Consider the following 13,313-nt stretch of genomic DNA (forward strand, 5'->3'; position numbering starts at 1 on the left):
AAAATATATATATTTAATGATTACTAACTTTCTCGCGCATCAATTCTTCTTCTTCTTGATTGGCGCGATAACCGCTTAATCGATCTTAGCCGAGTTTAACAAAGCGTTTCTGTCTTCGTTTCTGTTTCACACTAAGTGAAACCAAGTCCTTCTCCACCTGGTCTTTCCAACGCAGAGAAGGTCTTCCTTATCCTATGCTACCACCAGTTGGTACCGCATCGAATACTTTCAGAGCCGGAGCATTTGTATCCATTCGGACAACATGACCCAGCCAACGTAGCCGCTGAATCTTTATTCGCTGCACTATCTCTATGTCGTTGTAAAGTTCATACAGCTCATCGTTCCATCACCTGCAATATTGGCCGTCGCCAACGTACAAAGGTCCAAAAAGTCTTGCGCAGAATCTTTCTCTCAAACACTCCAAGTGACGCCTCATCGGATATTGTCATCGTCCAAGCTTCTGCGCGATAGGATAGGACGAGCATGAAGGGATCCCTATAAAGTGCTAAGTTTTGTTCGTCGGGAGAGGACTTTACTATTCGATTGCCCAATAAGTCCAAAGTAGCACTTGTTGGCAAGAAAGATTCCCCATTGGATTTCAAGGCTGAAATTATTATCGGTGTTAATATTTCTAAATAAATGAAGTCTCTTATAACCTCGAAATCATAACTGTCAACTGTGATTTGGGTGCCGATACGCGAGTGGGTCGTCTGTTTGTTAGATGACAGTAGGTACTTCGTTTTGTCATCATTCACCATCAGACATAGTTTTAGTTTTTTTATCCAGTTTGGAAAAGACAGAACTAACAGCGCGGTTGGTAAGGCTGAAGATGCCAACATAATCGGCATACGCAAATAATTGTACGCTCATATCAAATATTGTCCGTGACCGATTAAGTTTTACGGCTCGTACGGTCTTTTCTGGCATCAGGTTAAAGAAGTCACATGACAGCGAGTCACCCTGTCTGAAACCTCGCTTGGTATCAAACGGTTCGGAGAGGTACTTCCGTATTAGTTGGGGGGATATCAAATTCAGACATCGAGGCATATAGGCAACTTCTTTTCGTATTGTCGTATGCAGCTTTGAAATCGACAAAAAGATTGTGTGTGTCGATTCTCCTTTTATGGGTATTTTCCAGGACTTAGCGTTTTGTGAATATTTGATCGATTGGGGATTTTCCAGGTCTAAAGCCACACTCATAAGTTCCAACCAGTTGGTTGACGGTGGGCTTCAGCCTTTCACAACATAAGCGACCGCTATAACCCTCTAGACGATATTTAGAATACTAATCCAACGGCAATTGGCACCCTTCTTATGGTTTGGGCAGAGCACACTTAAATTCCACTTGGAAGACTTTAATGTTGCAGACATGTGGTTTTAGCAGGATGACGCTACGTGCCACACAGCGCACGATACAATGAATGGAATGTGAAAACATTTGGCGAACCATTCCGCGAAAGGGACTCACGCTTGTGCGATTTGACCCCTTTGGATTATTTTCTTTGTGGATATGTGAAAAATTTAGCACTTTTGAGCCAACATTTGAAGAGTTCTTGCCAAAACATTGTCAGGTTTACTGCGAAGAGTGTCTCTATTGAAGCAATAGTCTCTATCGCATCAGATTTTATAACGAGCTAGAGGAATCCCTACAGGGCGAAAACGTTGTGCGGTTTGTTAAAGCGCAGCGTATCCAATGGCCAGAATGCCAGATGAAGTAATAAATACCTCGAAAATTTTTAGATGCACGCATGTTTGGTGGAAATCGAGAAGAAGGCGATCGCGTAAAAGATGGTTAGACAACATTGAGGATGATCTAAGAAGCGTAGAAGCGACCAACTACCCTAGTATGGCTTTGTACTGAGATGTATGAAGAAAAATTGTGAAGGAAGCTAAGGCTCACATCGAGCTGTACTGCTATGCATGGTGATGATGGCTGCAAAAATGTGAGAAAATTTGCAATTTCAGATTAAGCCAGTCGAGCGAAATCATACCGCGAGGTGTAACGACCTCTACTTCGCAATTATTCTTTTTCTTTTGTTACTTCTCTCTTTTCCTCCTTGACTATCTACCCTCTCCCTTTCCAGAGGTTTAAATACAATTAGCTTTTTAGCCTGAGAGTTTTAGGAGTTACGAAATCTCTCGGTGCTTCTTCGCTCGACTTTTCAAATTTCATTTCAATTTCATACCCCGAGAGTATTGACATAAAGCGATTTGTGAAATACAGTCAATTTCATGAATATTAAAAACAGTTTTTCTATTATTTCCATTTTATCTGCTGCAGCAAAACAATCTCTAGTTACGCAAATATTATTGTACAAAAATTCATTCCATAAAGCCCTCACTCAAACCACTTCCTAAAGCAATAACAATTAGAAAGTAATTAACAGCTCATTAACAATTGCCTTGTGCACGTGTTTGTTGTCCAAAACAACAAAAATGTCTTATTGCATTTTCCCCTCCCAGTACTCCAAGCGCTGCCATTTACACAAAATCTTTTATCACTCTTTGTCATATCGATGTCTCGCAACCAAAGTGGAATTTTTGTAATTGAATTGGCAACTTTTGATAATTCTGCAGAAAAATGATACCGTAAATTTATTATTTGTTACCAATTGACACGTACATGTAAACTTATTTGTTGTTGATTATTTTGAGTTTATATTTTTAGGAGTCTTCACAGTCGAGTGGGTTGGTGCGTGACTACGATTGAGTGGTGCACAGGTTCGAAACCGCGTGCATGAAATACAAATTCAGAGAAAAATGTGTTTTCTAATAGCGGCCGCCCCTTGGCAGGCAATGGCGTATTCTCGAATGTATTTCTGCCATGAAATAACTTTTCATAAAAAATAGCTGCCGTTCGGAGTCGGCTTAAAACTTTAGATCTCTCCATTTGTGAAAAAAAACAACTCGTGCACCATAAAACTGGAGCGGGAGCTCGTCCAAACACTCAATATGGAGTGTAGAGCGCATTATATATATAAATGGTTTTTCAAAAGACGCGCCTAGATGTTGTTTTAAAATAAAAAAATAGGTTCTTTTACGTTTCATCTTTTTTTCCAAAACGCGGCTCTTAACAATTGCGAGGGTTTTTTGAAAAACGCGTGCAAAGTCAGTGAGATGCCACTACTGGCGCGTATCCAGTTTATGTATTCTTAGTAGCATCTCTTGGAAGAACGCACACCAAGTTTCAGCCAGATCGTTCTGTTTCGTTGTCTTTAGTATTCGTTTGAATCGAGGAAGTCGAGTGATTTTCCTTTTTTATCATGAAAAATCACCAGATCGCACCTCAGCAGTTGTAGTCGCAAAATCAGTGAAGCTAGGGTTTCAACTCCTTTCAGATCCTCCTTATTTTGCAGACTTGGTTCACTCGGATTTCACGGAGTACTATTTGTTACCCAATTTGCTGAAATGGCTGGCGGGAAAAAAATTGTATTCAAACGAGGAGGTGATAGTAGAAACAAATCTTTCAGCCAAGTAGTGCCGTCCGCCGTCTTGTTAGAACCAAATGTTGTGAAGATCACGGACTTCAATTGCCGATGCCGGATAAGTCGTGAACAAACTTGGGGTCTCAAAATGCGGATCTTCGGCGAGTTCAAGAGCCCAACAACTGAAGTTGTGACGCTTTGAAGGATCGGCCAACTTCAAATCTTGGACTAGCTGTATTTTATATGCTTTCAAACCAAGATCTTTCCGTAGAATCGGCCAAGTAGTGCCATAAGATAGACCAAGTTGTTGAGATCGGCGCCGGATCGATTCCTCCGCAGTTTCAAGCCCACTCCGAACGGCAGATATTTTTATGAGGAGCTTTTCCATGGCAGAAATACACTCGAAGGTTTGCCATTGCCTGCCGAGGGGCCACCGCTATTAGAAAAATGTTTTTCTTAATTTTGGTGTTTTCACCGAGATTCGAACCGACGTTCTCTCTGTGAGTTCCGAATGATAGTCGCGCACCAACCCATTCGGCTACGGCGGCAGACGCATTATTCTCTTGGCTTCGGGTCCAGTACGTGGTCCAATCGGTCGAGTATCGTGAAATAATGTAAAATTTTTCTAAATTTTGGCGACGACCTACCGAATAGTGCATTCGGTAGGACGGTTATATACACATCAGTTGGCCTGAGCGCGCGATGAACACTTTTCACAGAGCGTCGAGTGGCAGATATTTTTTATGTGAAGCTTTTTCAGGGCAGAATACACTCGGAGGTTTGTCATTGCCTGCCCCACTTTTTTTATCATTTGGTGTTCCATTCACAGAGATTCGAGCCTACACACTTCCAAATGGTTGTCACGCACCAACCCATTCCGCTACGGTGACCGTCGTATGTATTTTTTGTTACAATGGAAGACAATTTGTTGCTTGAGTCATCTCATGAGCAACTAGGAATGACGTGAACGCAGTCGTTTTATTAAAATGTCTTGTTGCCTTTTTTGTTTATTTTTTGTTAGGGGTAATAATAAAATGTTATTACGTTTAATAACAAATGGAGCGCTTTTCTTTTATCTTTGGTGATGTTGATGTTACCTTTAAGATGAAACCAGCCGCAGCCCACAAAAAGCGCCTATAAATCAACAAAATGTAAATCTCGTTGTGCTATTTGCCGCCAGTTGACTTTACCTGACTTGGTTAGGTCTATTTATTAAAAGCGAAATTGGCGTCCCATTCATTGGATAGTCAGGTTCAAGAAGTCAGCGATATTTTTCATTTTTTTTTAAATATAAAATAATTTCAAATTGCATCCTACCTGAACGTCACTGATGGCATTCTGTAGTACTTTGGTAGTGGAATTGTAAGCGGCCGCCTAGGCATTTATTTTACATATAAAAATTAGTTCTTCTCCACTGAAAATATTCAACAACCACTTCTTGTTTATCACACTTTTCACTAACACTCTAATAAATGTTTCGCGCTTTCTTTATTCAGACCGCTCATTTTAACCACTTTTTCCATATATTTTCTAATTTTTTGAATGCTTTCGTATTTGTCACATACAAATTAGTGCGGCTATGTTGCGAAACCGACTGAGTTCGACTGGCACCTTAATTTTTTTTGCCAAATTCATTGTAGTGGCATAGTGTAAATTTTGCTAGTTTGTGCGCGTAAATCGATAAGTAAAAGTACGTAGTCTGTGTGTTTATGTTAAGTAAATACTTGACTAATGCCTGTGACATTTTTATCGCTTGAAATTTATTAATATCTTAATACAGACGTTAAAATATAAGTGGGATGTGTCACGAATTCAATTCTATGCCGCTACTTGCAAAATCGAAGCAATCAATGCCAAGTTGGCCTACCAACTTTGGATGTCAACGTTTCTACTTTGAAAACAAGTTTTGCACAAGAATCTCGGAGAGAAGTGAATGGGAAAACTCTGCGAATTTAGATCCAGGATCTACTGCTATTTTCACCACCTCACAGCTCAAACAATTAGGATGGTAGCAGGATTTAGTCGGAGTAGCTTTCATTGAAGCTTAGTCTGCAGCTTCTTAGCTTAAAAATAAATAAATAAGTGGCGCTTACACCCTTTTTGGGTCTTTGGCCGAGCTCATATGCCTATTTGTGGTGTGCGTCTTGATGTTGTTTCACTAACAGAGGGACCTATCGTTTTAAGCCGACTCCGCACGGCAAATGTTTTTGCGATGAGGAGCTTTTGCCATCGCCTGCTGAGGGGGACCTTTTATTTATCGTTTAGATGTTTCATGCTCGGAGATAAGAACCTATATACGCCCAAATGGGCGGACACTTAGCCTCTTAGCTCGAAGTGATACCAAGTCTTGCAGCGTGGGCACTTAACGTACAATGTCCAAAAAGATCACCCACAAAATTCGATTGCGCCGGTCTACCAGAAAGATTTCCCCTCATGAGCAGAAAGATATCGCGACTTTGCTTGTTTGTGTACTTACCCAGCGCCCGCTGAGTTGACGCGAAGCCTACTTCTCCAGGAGCAGCCCACTGAGATTTAAAAGAACCCCAATCCCTTCATTACGCGGTGAAGCCATCTCGTGGACCCCTAGCTAGCTAGCTCATCCGTATAGCAAGTTTCAGCAAAGCTTCTATGACCAGGATCCGAACTGCGCCTAATATCGAAGAAGGATGCGTTCGAGAGGGAAGTCAGGCATTCTCAGACAAATTTCGAACGCACAAGTAGAAATAAGAGAGGCGACTTCTTGGTTCAAAAAGCCTTCATACCTACACACCCCATCACAATATATTCCAGCAGCCAAAGTACGATAAAACCTGTACAATGTAACGACGCCTCTTTCAAAATAGTGACTAAAAGTAGGACGCCTTTACATGAGCTGGCTGTTCAATGTACGATAAAGGTAATATACGTGCCCAGAGGTATACCGGGAAACAGAGCTGGCAAGGACGGGAACTAAACTGCCAGATTCTATTGTATAAAATCTGTAGAAAGGAGAGCAACTAGAGGATATGAGTTTTCCGATTTCACACTATTCATGAACCCACAATAGAATTTTTTTTAAAGCATTAAAATTAAAAAAGGAAGAAGGACCTCTGGTAGAATACAACCGATTAACGTTGCATATTTTTCTAAAAACGTATTATTGCAATGCTAATAATGGCTGAATTTTGCTTAAGGGCGGCCTTCCTCCCAGCAGATACCGCAAACAAATGTACCAATAAGTAATGAGTAGTCGTCAACTATATAAAGAGCTGAGTAGAAGAAGAAGACTTCTCTCCACAGCTACAGACTCCATCTTGATTTATGCCGCACCAATATGGTCCGAAACTTGAGATATGCACTTGCGCGATGCCAGACAGGTCTATGGGACAGTATCCGAAGACGCAGCGCGTAATATTGCCAAGAAAATTCCCATGGACGTACGTGCATGCGAATTACATAATTTCTTTGACAGACCAAGCGCAAGGTCTTCCAGAAAGCAGAAACGAAGACAACGAAGCTCAACGCTTAATGAATGGCAACGGAAATGAGTCGAAGATGGTCGCTGGGTATCGGAGCTCATCCCGAACCTCGAGACATGGTTGCAATGTAGATTTGAGGTAGAGGTTAACTTTTACCTAACACAGTTGCTGACTGGACATGGATGCTTCAACATTATGTGCATAGATTTGGGATGACAGCTTCACCATATTGCCCCATGTCCTACCTTGAAGAGCTCGAAGACGCCAAGCATCTTCTTTTCCACTGACCTCGGTTCGCGCGAGAAGGCGCGAGGAATTAACCCTGGAGTGTGGTATTAAGCCGAGTGTGTCTGACCAAATAAGCATCATATGCAACTCAAAACACTGCTGGGATGCTAAGCTGGTGATGTGATCTCTGAATGAACTTGATGAAGAAAGGTGAAGAAGGGAACGCCTGAGCCTGTATTCATTTAGAAGCTAAATCCCAGTGGAGGTCGAATAAATATGAACTGACGACAACCACAGACGACTGAGTTTATCACTCACGACTAAATCATAGGTACAGTGACAAGACGGTATTGGTCAGGGCATTGCCACATTTTCGTGTTTCTTTTGATCCTACCTACAGTGGAAGCAATTGGAGACTATCTTTGCAGTATTACCTCCATACGTCCGAGGCAGAGGTCCTGGACGCAGGCTCTTATTGTGGTCAACAGAGACAAACACGGCTTCACCTCGATGTAATACAAACATGCAGCCCCGACTGGAAGTCAGCCGAAGAGGAGAGGTTTACTTTAGTGGGAGCATGCCGCACATAGCATTGGTGCGATGGTACCAATTGAATGTCTTTGACGGTTTTATTCTCACCTCCAAATGTCAAGAGCTGAGTTGTTGTACCGTTGAAGGTGGCTTTATCAAAACACCTTTTCGCTCAAGGCAGATCTTGACTTTGATTATGCAAAGATGATTTTGCACAGCAGTTTCACGAGATTTGCCGCCTGGTGCAATTTCTTTCAAAATTTTTTGTTTTTTTAATATACTCGTATGTATTTGAAAAATATGTTTATAAAAATTATAAATATGAAAATAAAAAGTGTTTTATGAAAAATATGTTTATAAAAATAAAAAATGTGAAAAAATATTTTTATGACAAGTTTTTTATGAGAATTCCTTTATGAAAAATATGTTTATAAAAATAAAAATAACAAATTTGGAAACATTTTTCATAAAAAAAATAAATATGAAAACATATTTTTACTAAAATTTTTTATGAAAACGTCTTTATGAAAACATATATTATTTTTATGAAAAATGTGTCTATAAAAATAAAAAATGTGAAAACATATTTTTATGAACATTTTTTTATGAAAATTTCTTTTATGAAAAATATGTTTATAAAAATAAAAATAACGAATTTGGAAACATTTTTCATAAAAAAAATTAATATGAAAACATATTTTTATGAAAATTTTGTATGAAAATTTCTTTATGAAAAATATGTTTATAAAAATAAAAATATGAAAACATATTTTAATGAACATTTTTTTATGAAAATTTCTTTTATGAAAAATATGTTTATAAAAATAAAAACATTGGAAACATTTTTCATAAAAAAAATTAATATGAAAACATATTTTTAAGAAAATTTTTTATGAAAATGTCTTTATGAAAATATGTTTATAAAAATAAAAATATGAAAACATATTTTTATGAAAAATGTGTCTATAAAAATAAAAAATATAAAAAATTTCAAAATAAAGATATTTTATGAAAAATATGTTTATAAAAATAATAAGTTTGGAAATATTTTTCATAAAAAAATTTTCATAAAAATAATAAATTTGAAAACATATTTTTATGAACATTTTTTAATGAAAATTTCTTTTATGAAAAATAATAAATATGAAAACAAATTTTTATGAAAAATGTTTTATAAAAAATATTTTTATAAAAATAAAAAGTATGAAAACAAATTTTGATGAACATTTTTTTATGAAAAATGTTTATAAAAATAATAAATAAGAAAAATGGTTTATGAATAATATGTTTATAAAAATAATAAATATTAAATCACATTTTATAAATTCATGAATGATAATGACAAAAGCAAAATATTTTGTTTTCCATAAATTGATAAATACTTACATAAAAGTGGTTCCTTAAATACACAAAGCAAAAGTTCTCTATTTTCAAATGCGTCACACTTCAAACATCATTTTCGTAGGCCTTGCTGATTCTTCGAATACGGCTGCAACTTACATAAGTACGTACATACATGCGTCAAAAGTAGTAACTATACTAACATATGTACACACACATACATACATACATACAAATGAGTACATAAATTAGGATTACACAACTTTTAATATTATTTTTATTACTAACAAATGCAAAAAATACGACAAGTGACTCAAAATGTTAGTTACGACGTTAGAGATGACGCTTTGTTTGTTTAAATGTATTCTCCCATTAATTTATATAGTGTTTTTTGTTTTTATTGTATAACTGTTAGAACGCCAAAATAATATTATAATAGTGAGAAGTCAGTGACACCCGCAGATGGCCACGGACACTGAGTGGAAGGTGAGTCGTTTTGAAATGAAATGAAAATTATCAAACGGTCGTTGAAACTGTGACCGAAAGGAAGGCTAAGACATTACGGTAGCTGTCAATTACAAGTGTAATCAATTATTAATTCATAGAATCGACGTACATGTGTACCCCCACATACATACATACATACATCCATATGTGTGTATTATCTATGAGGCTAATGAAGAAGAAATGCTATCTACAGGCGATATTATCGCAAAAATACTTACAAACAAACATTTATTTTTATTTTATCAGTAGTGCACCGCCGCCTATCGACTGGCTGAGAGCTTAAAAAGAAATTAATGAGATATAACGGTACATCGTACGTGCGTGTATATCAGCTACATATTTTAAAGTAGTCGCATAAGTGCGCAAATATTGCTGGTGTTCGCTGCCGGCAGCCGCTTGCAGCTGCCAATGGCGAAGTTGTGTGAAGTTGAGTTGTTTGTTGACTTAAAGATTAGTGTTGGACAATAAGTAAACACATGACATACGCGCACTATTATTACTTTACATTGATTCTGCATGCAAGGTGGCGCAAAGAACAAAGAGGAAGATTTGTAATTTTTAAAAATGGGGTCAATCATATTTGACAAGCAGTGTCGCGCGTAAAGATCTTAATCAAGGTTTTCATTGCTCAAAATTATTTTTTTATTTATTTAACCAGAAGTTATGCGAAACCAAAATTAGATGATTAATTTTGCGCCACCTTGTATTTAAGTTATAATAAAATATTAGACAAAACATTTTAATAAACTATATTAATTTTTTCCGATCATCGATAAAATTGAGCATAACAAATGAATTGTCATTATCATTATCATTAAGGAAATTTTACTGTTTGAAGTTTTTGCATATTTTTAGCTCAAGCAAAAGTAAGAGCGCGCAAAACAAGAGAGAGAGGCTGTTCTACTTATACATACTCGTATAGTGGCGCATTTTGTTGCATATAATTTCAAATATTTGTTATATGGAAGACAATGCTTAATATCACCAATAAAAAGAGTAATCAAAAACCAGCGCGGATTTCAAACCACTTTGAATTAGGAAAATTTGTATAGAAATTTTGACTTAAAAGTTAAGCATTTTTGATAATTATTCCGCAATAAGTTTAAAAACTTAAAGTTATATGTTTTTTTGTCCGTAATTTTTGTTTTTTGTTTTTTTGTTCGTAGCGTGGTACACATAACAGAAACTTTCAGGGCAGACAAAGAAAGAGGGAGAGACCCGAGAGAGAATGAGATAGAGAGAGAGAGAGAGAGAAAGAGAGAGAGAGAGAGAGAGAAAAAGAATATATGTATATCTAAATAAATTCACTGGCAGAGAATACAAATAGGCAAAATTTACAAAAAAACGGAGAAGGGTCGACCGGTGTAGGTAAACGCCGAACACAAATCGTGGCAACAACGCGCACTACTCCGAGCGTTTATCACCCGCACAAACGCAGCAATTCCAGGACCGCAGCAACGGCACAAATTACCGCAAGGCAATGCCAATAAATCCGACGCCGGAATGGATAGCACTTTATAGTACGCACAAGGACTAGCCAGGAAACGGAAATAAGAGCCAACAAGTAGGCACCAAAAAAAAAAAAACGCCAAAAAAATTGCGACCCAAAAACGCCCCAACCAGTAGGCACCGAAAATATATTTCCTACAAGTTTCCACCAACAAAAAAGCGCCAAAAAGTAGGCAGTGTTATTTCTCACTAGAAATTAGCAACCACAAGGAAAAACCCGGGAAAAATAGCCTAAAGTGTATCTAAGATATATATGTATAAGGTATAGCTCTCTCTCTCTTTTTCCTCTACGTCATATCTTTTTTCTCTCTCGCGGAACGAAAATGCCCAAAAAGTTGCATGACCTTGAAATTTTACTCTCCATTATCGCTCATCCATCGACGCCTAAGAAGTTTCGCTTCAAAAATAGTCAAAACCTTGGTATTATTGGGGTCTGTACACAATGCATGCGAGGGTCGCTTGAAAAATCTGTGCGAAAATAAAACCTACTTAATTGTTTGCGGTTAACCTCTTTTTATTTTTCGACATAGTCTGCTTTTAGGTTTATACGAGTACACATCGTCCAACGCTGTGCTAGTTGTTGATCTCTTCCGAATAATAGGATTTTTTTAAGTCTGAGAAATAGACATTCGTTTGTACAATCACCTCCTCGCTTGAATGAAACCTTCTTCCCGCCAGCCATCTCTGCAAATTGGGGATCAAAGAGTAGACCGTGGGATCCGAGTGAGCCAAGTAAGGGTAATAAGAGAGATGTGAAACGAGTTGGAACGCTCCTATTGATTTTGCGCCCACAACTGCTGATATGTGAAATTCCACACCTTTCCTTTTGTTGAAAATCACTAGACTTCCTCGATTCAAATGAGTGCCAAACACAAAGAAATATACCGATTTGGCTGAAACTCTTTTTTATTTATTGTATTTATTTAAATATAAAGTATATGAAGAACAAATTTTTATAGATTACTAACACAAATTAAATATGATTATGTACAAGATATCCGAAGCTTAATGAAGTCAAAATTAGACAAAAAAAAATCAAGCTCGCTAAGAGATGCGATCCGGTTGAATTCATTAAAAGCGCGAGCAATTAGCGCGTTTCGGGCATAATTTACTTAAGGTAGTAGTCTGGTAACTTACATGTTTTTTGAGGCCATGTTTGGGACATTTTTTGGAAGGGAAAATAAAATTCAATCGGTTTGATTTTCTGATATGTTATTAAAAGTATCAGAAGGTGTACAAAAAAAAAATTTTTTTTTTTAATGTTTTGATACTAGTTTTGTACACTGCAGCAAGCGGCAAAAAAAAGAGGTACAGAGGTATAGTGACTGGCCGGCGTGATTTCATCACTTGTGGTCATCTGAAACAGAAAAAACAAATTGCTTATTAATCAGTGTGCTTGTCGTTCTGGCAGGTAGTAAGATCAAATGATTTTGACAAAAAATAACGAAATGGCAGACTTCGTAAGAAAATTGAATTTTTTTAAAGTGGAAATCGGACTAAAAATGGAAAGTTAGGGACGAAATAAATTAAATCTACTACCCGCCAGAACTATTGATGTGTAGAAAAACATATCTAAATTTCAGCTCAATCCGTTAGATAGAAAATTTGTTTTCACGACGGCCATCCGGAAAATCATTGTTTTGAGAAAAACGCGTTTAAAGTTTTGGCAATTGGGCCGCGCAAGTATGAGCCGCTCTCATGTATGTGCTATAATTTCGTCAATATTTCGAATTTCGGTCTAAAATTTGTACAGTATCTACCAATATATCGCACTTTCAAAATATGTAAAAAACCGAAATTCGAAATTTTCAAAATAAGTTACCAGACTACTAACATACCTTAATCATTACATCCATAAAAGGTGTAGGAATTTCAAAGATCTCTTCTTAGAGCAATAAAGTCAATTTTTTTCCTTTCCAGAAGAGCCGCACAGCCAAAATCTTCCTTTATACAATAGTTAAGAAGAGAACAGATCTTCTACTTTCCAAAGGTTGGAGATTTAAAAGAAGTAAACTTGGTGTGGGGTTTTCCAAGAGATGCTACTAACTAAATATACCCTCGATATGCACCAGTAGTGCCATCTCACTGACTTTGCGCGCATTTTTCAAACGACCATTCCAAAGAACAAGTTAGATTGTGGCTTGAAGAAATAATTTTTTTTTTTGTGTAAAAGCAAAAAGTTATATAATATTTAGAATCTCTTCTTGGTGAGATTGAAATACTGTCATTTGCAAAATTCATTTTTTTTTTAACATTTTACTTCGGTTGAAACTTATTTGGGGCTTTTTTTGTAGTTAGCTAATTATTTCCACTA

At 37.0% G+C, this 13,313-nt stretch overlaps 1 protein-coding gene across 1 annotated transcript in view; it reads right to left on the minus strand.

The window, feature by feature from the left end:
* Nucleotides 1-4,789, minus strand: part of LOC129239205 (proton channel OtopLc) — a 32,654-nt gene extending 27,865 nt beyond the window's left edge. Inside the window, exon 1 of the mRNA XM_054874553.1 lies at nucleotides 4,743-4,789. Coding sequence (XP_054730528.1) covers nucleotides 4,743-4,762 — 20 coding nt within the window. The 5' untranslated portion in view covers nucleotides 4,763-4,789. The remainder of the gene's footprint in view (nucleotides 1-4,742) is intronic.
* Nucleotides 4,790-13,313: the final 8,524 nt, after the last annotated feature.

The sequence above is a fragment of the Anastrepha obliqua genome, chromosome 2 (assembly GCF_027943255.1).
Source record: "Anastrepha obliqua isolate idAnaObli1 chromosome 2, idAnaObli1_1.0, whole genome shotgun sequence".
Lineage (NCBI taxonomy): Eukaryota > Metazoa > Arthropoda > Insecta > Diptera > Tephritidae > Anastrepha > Anastrepha obliqua.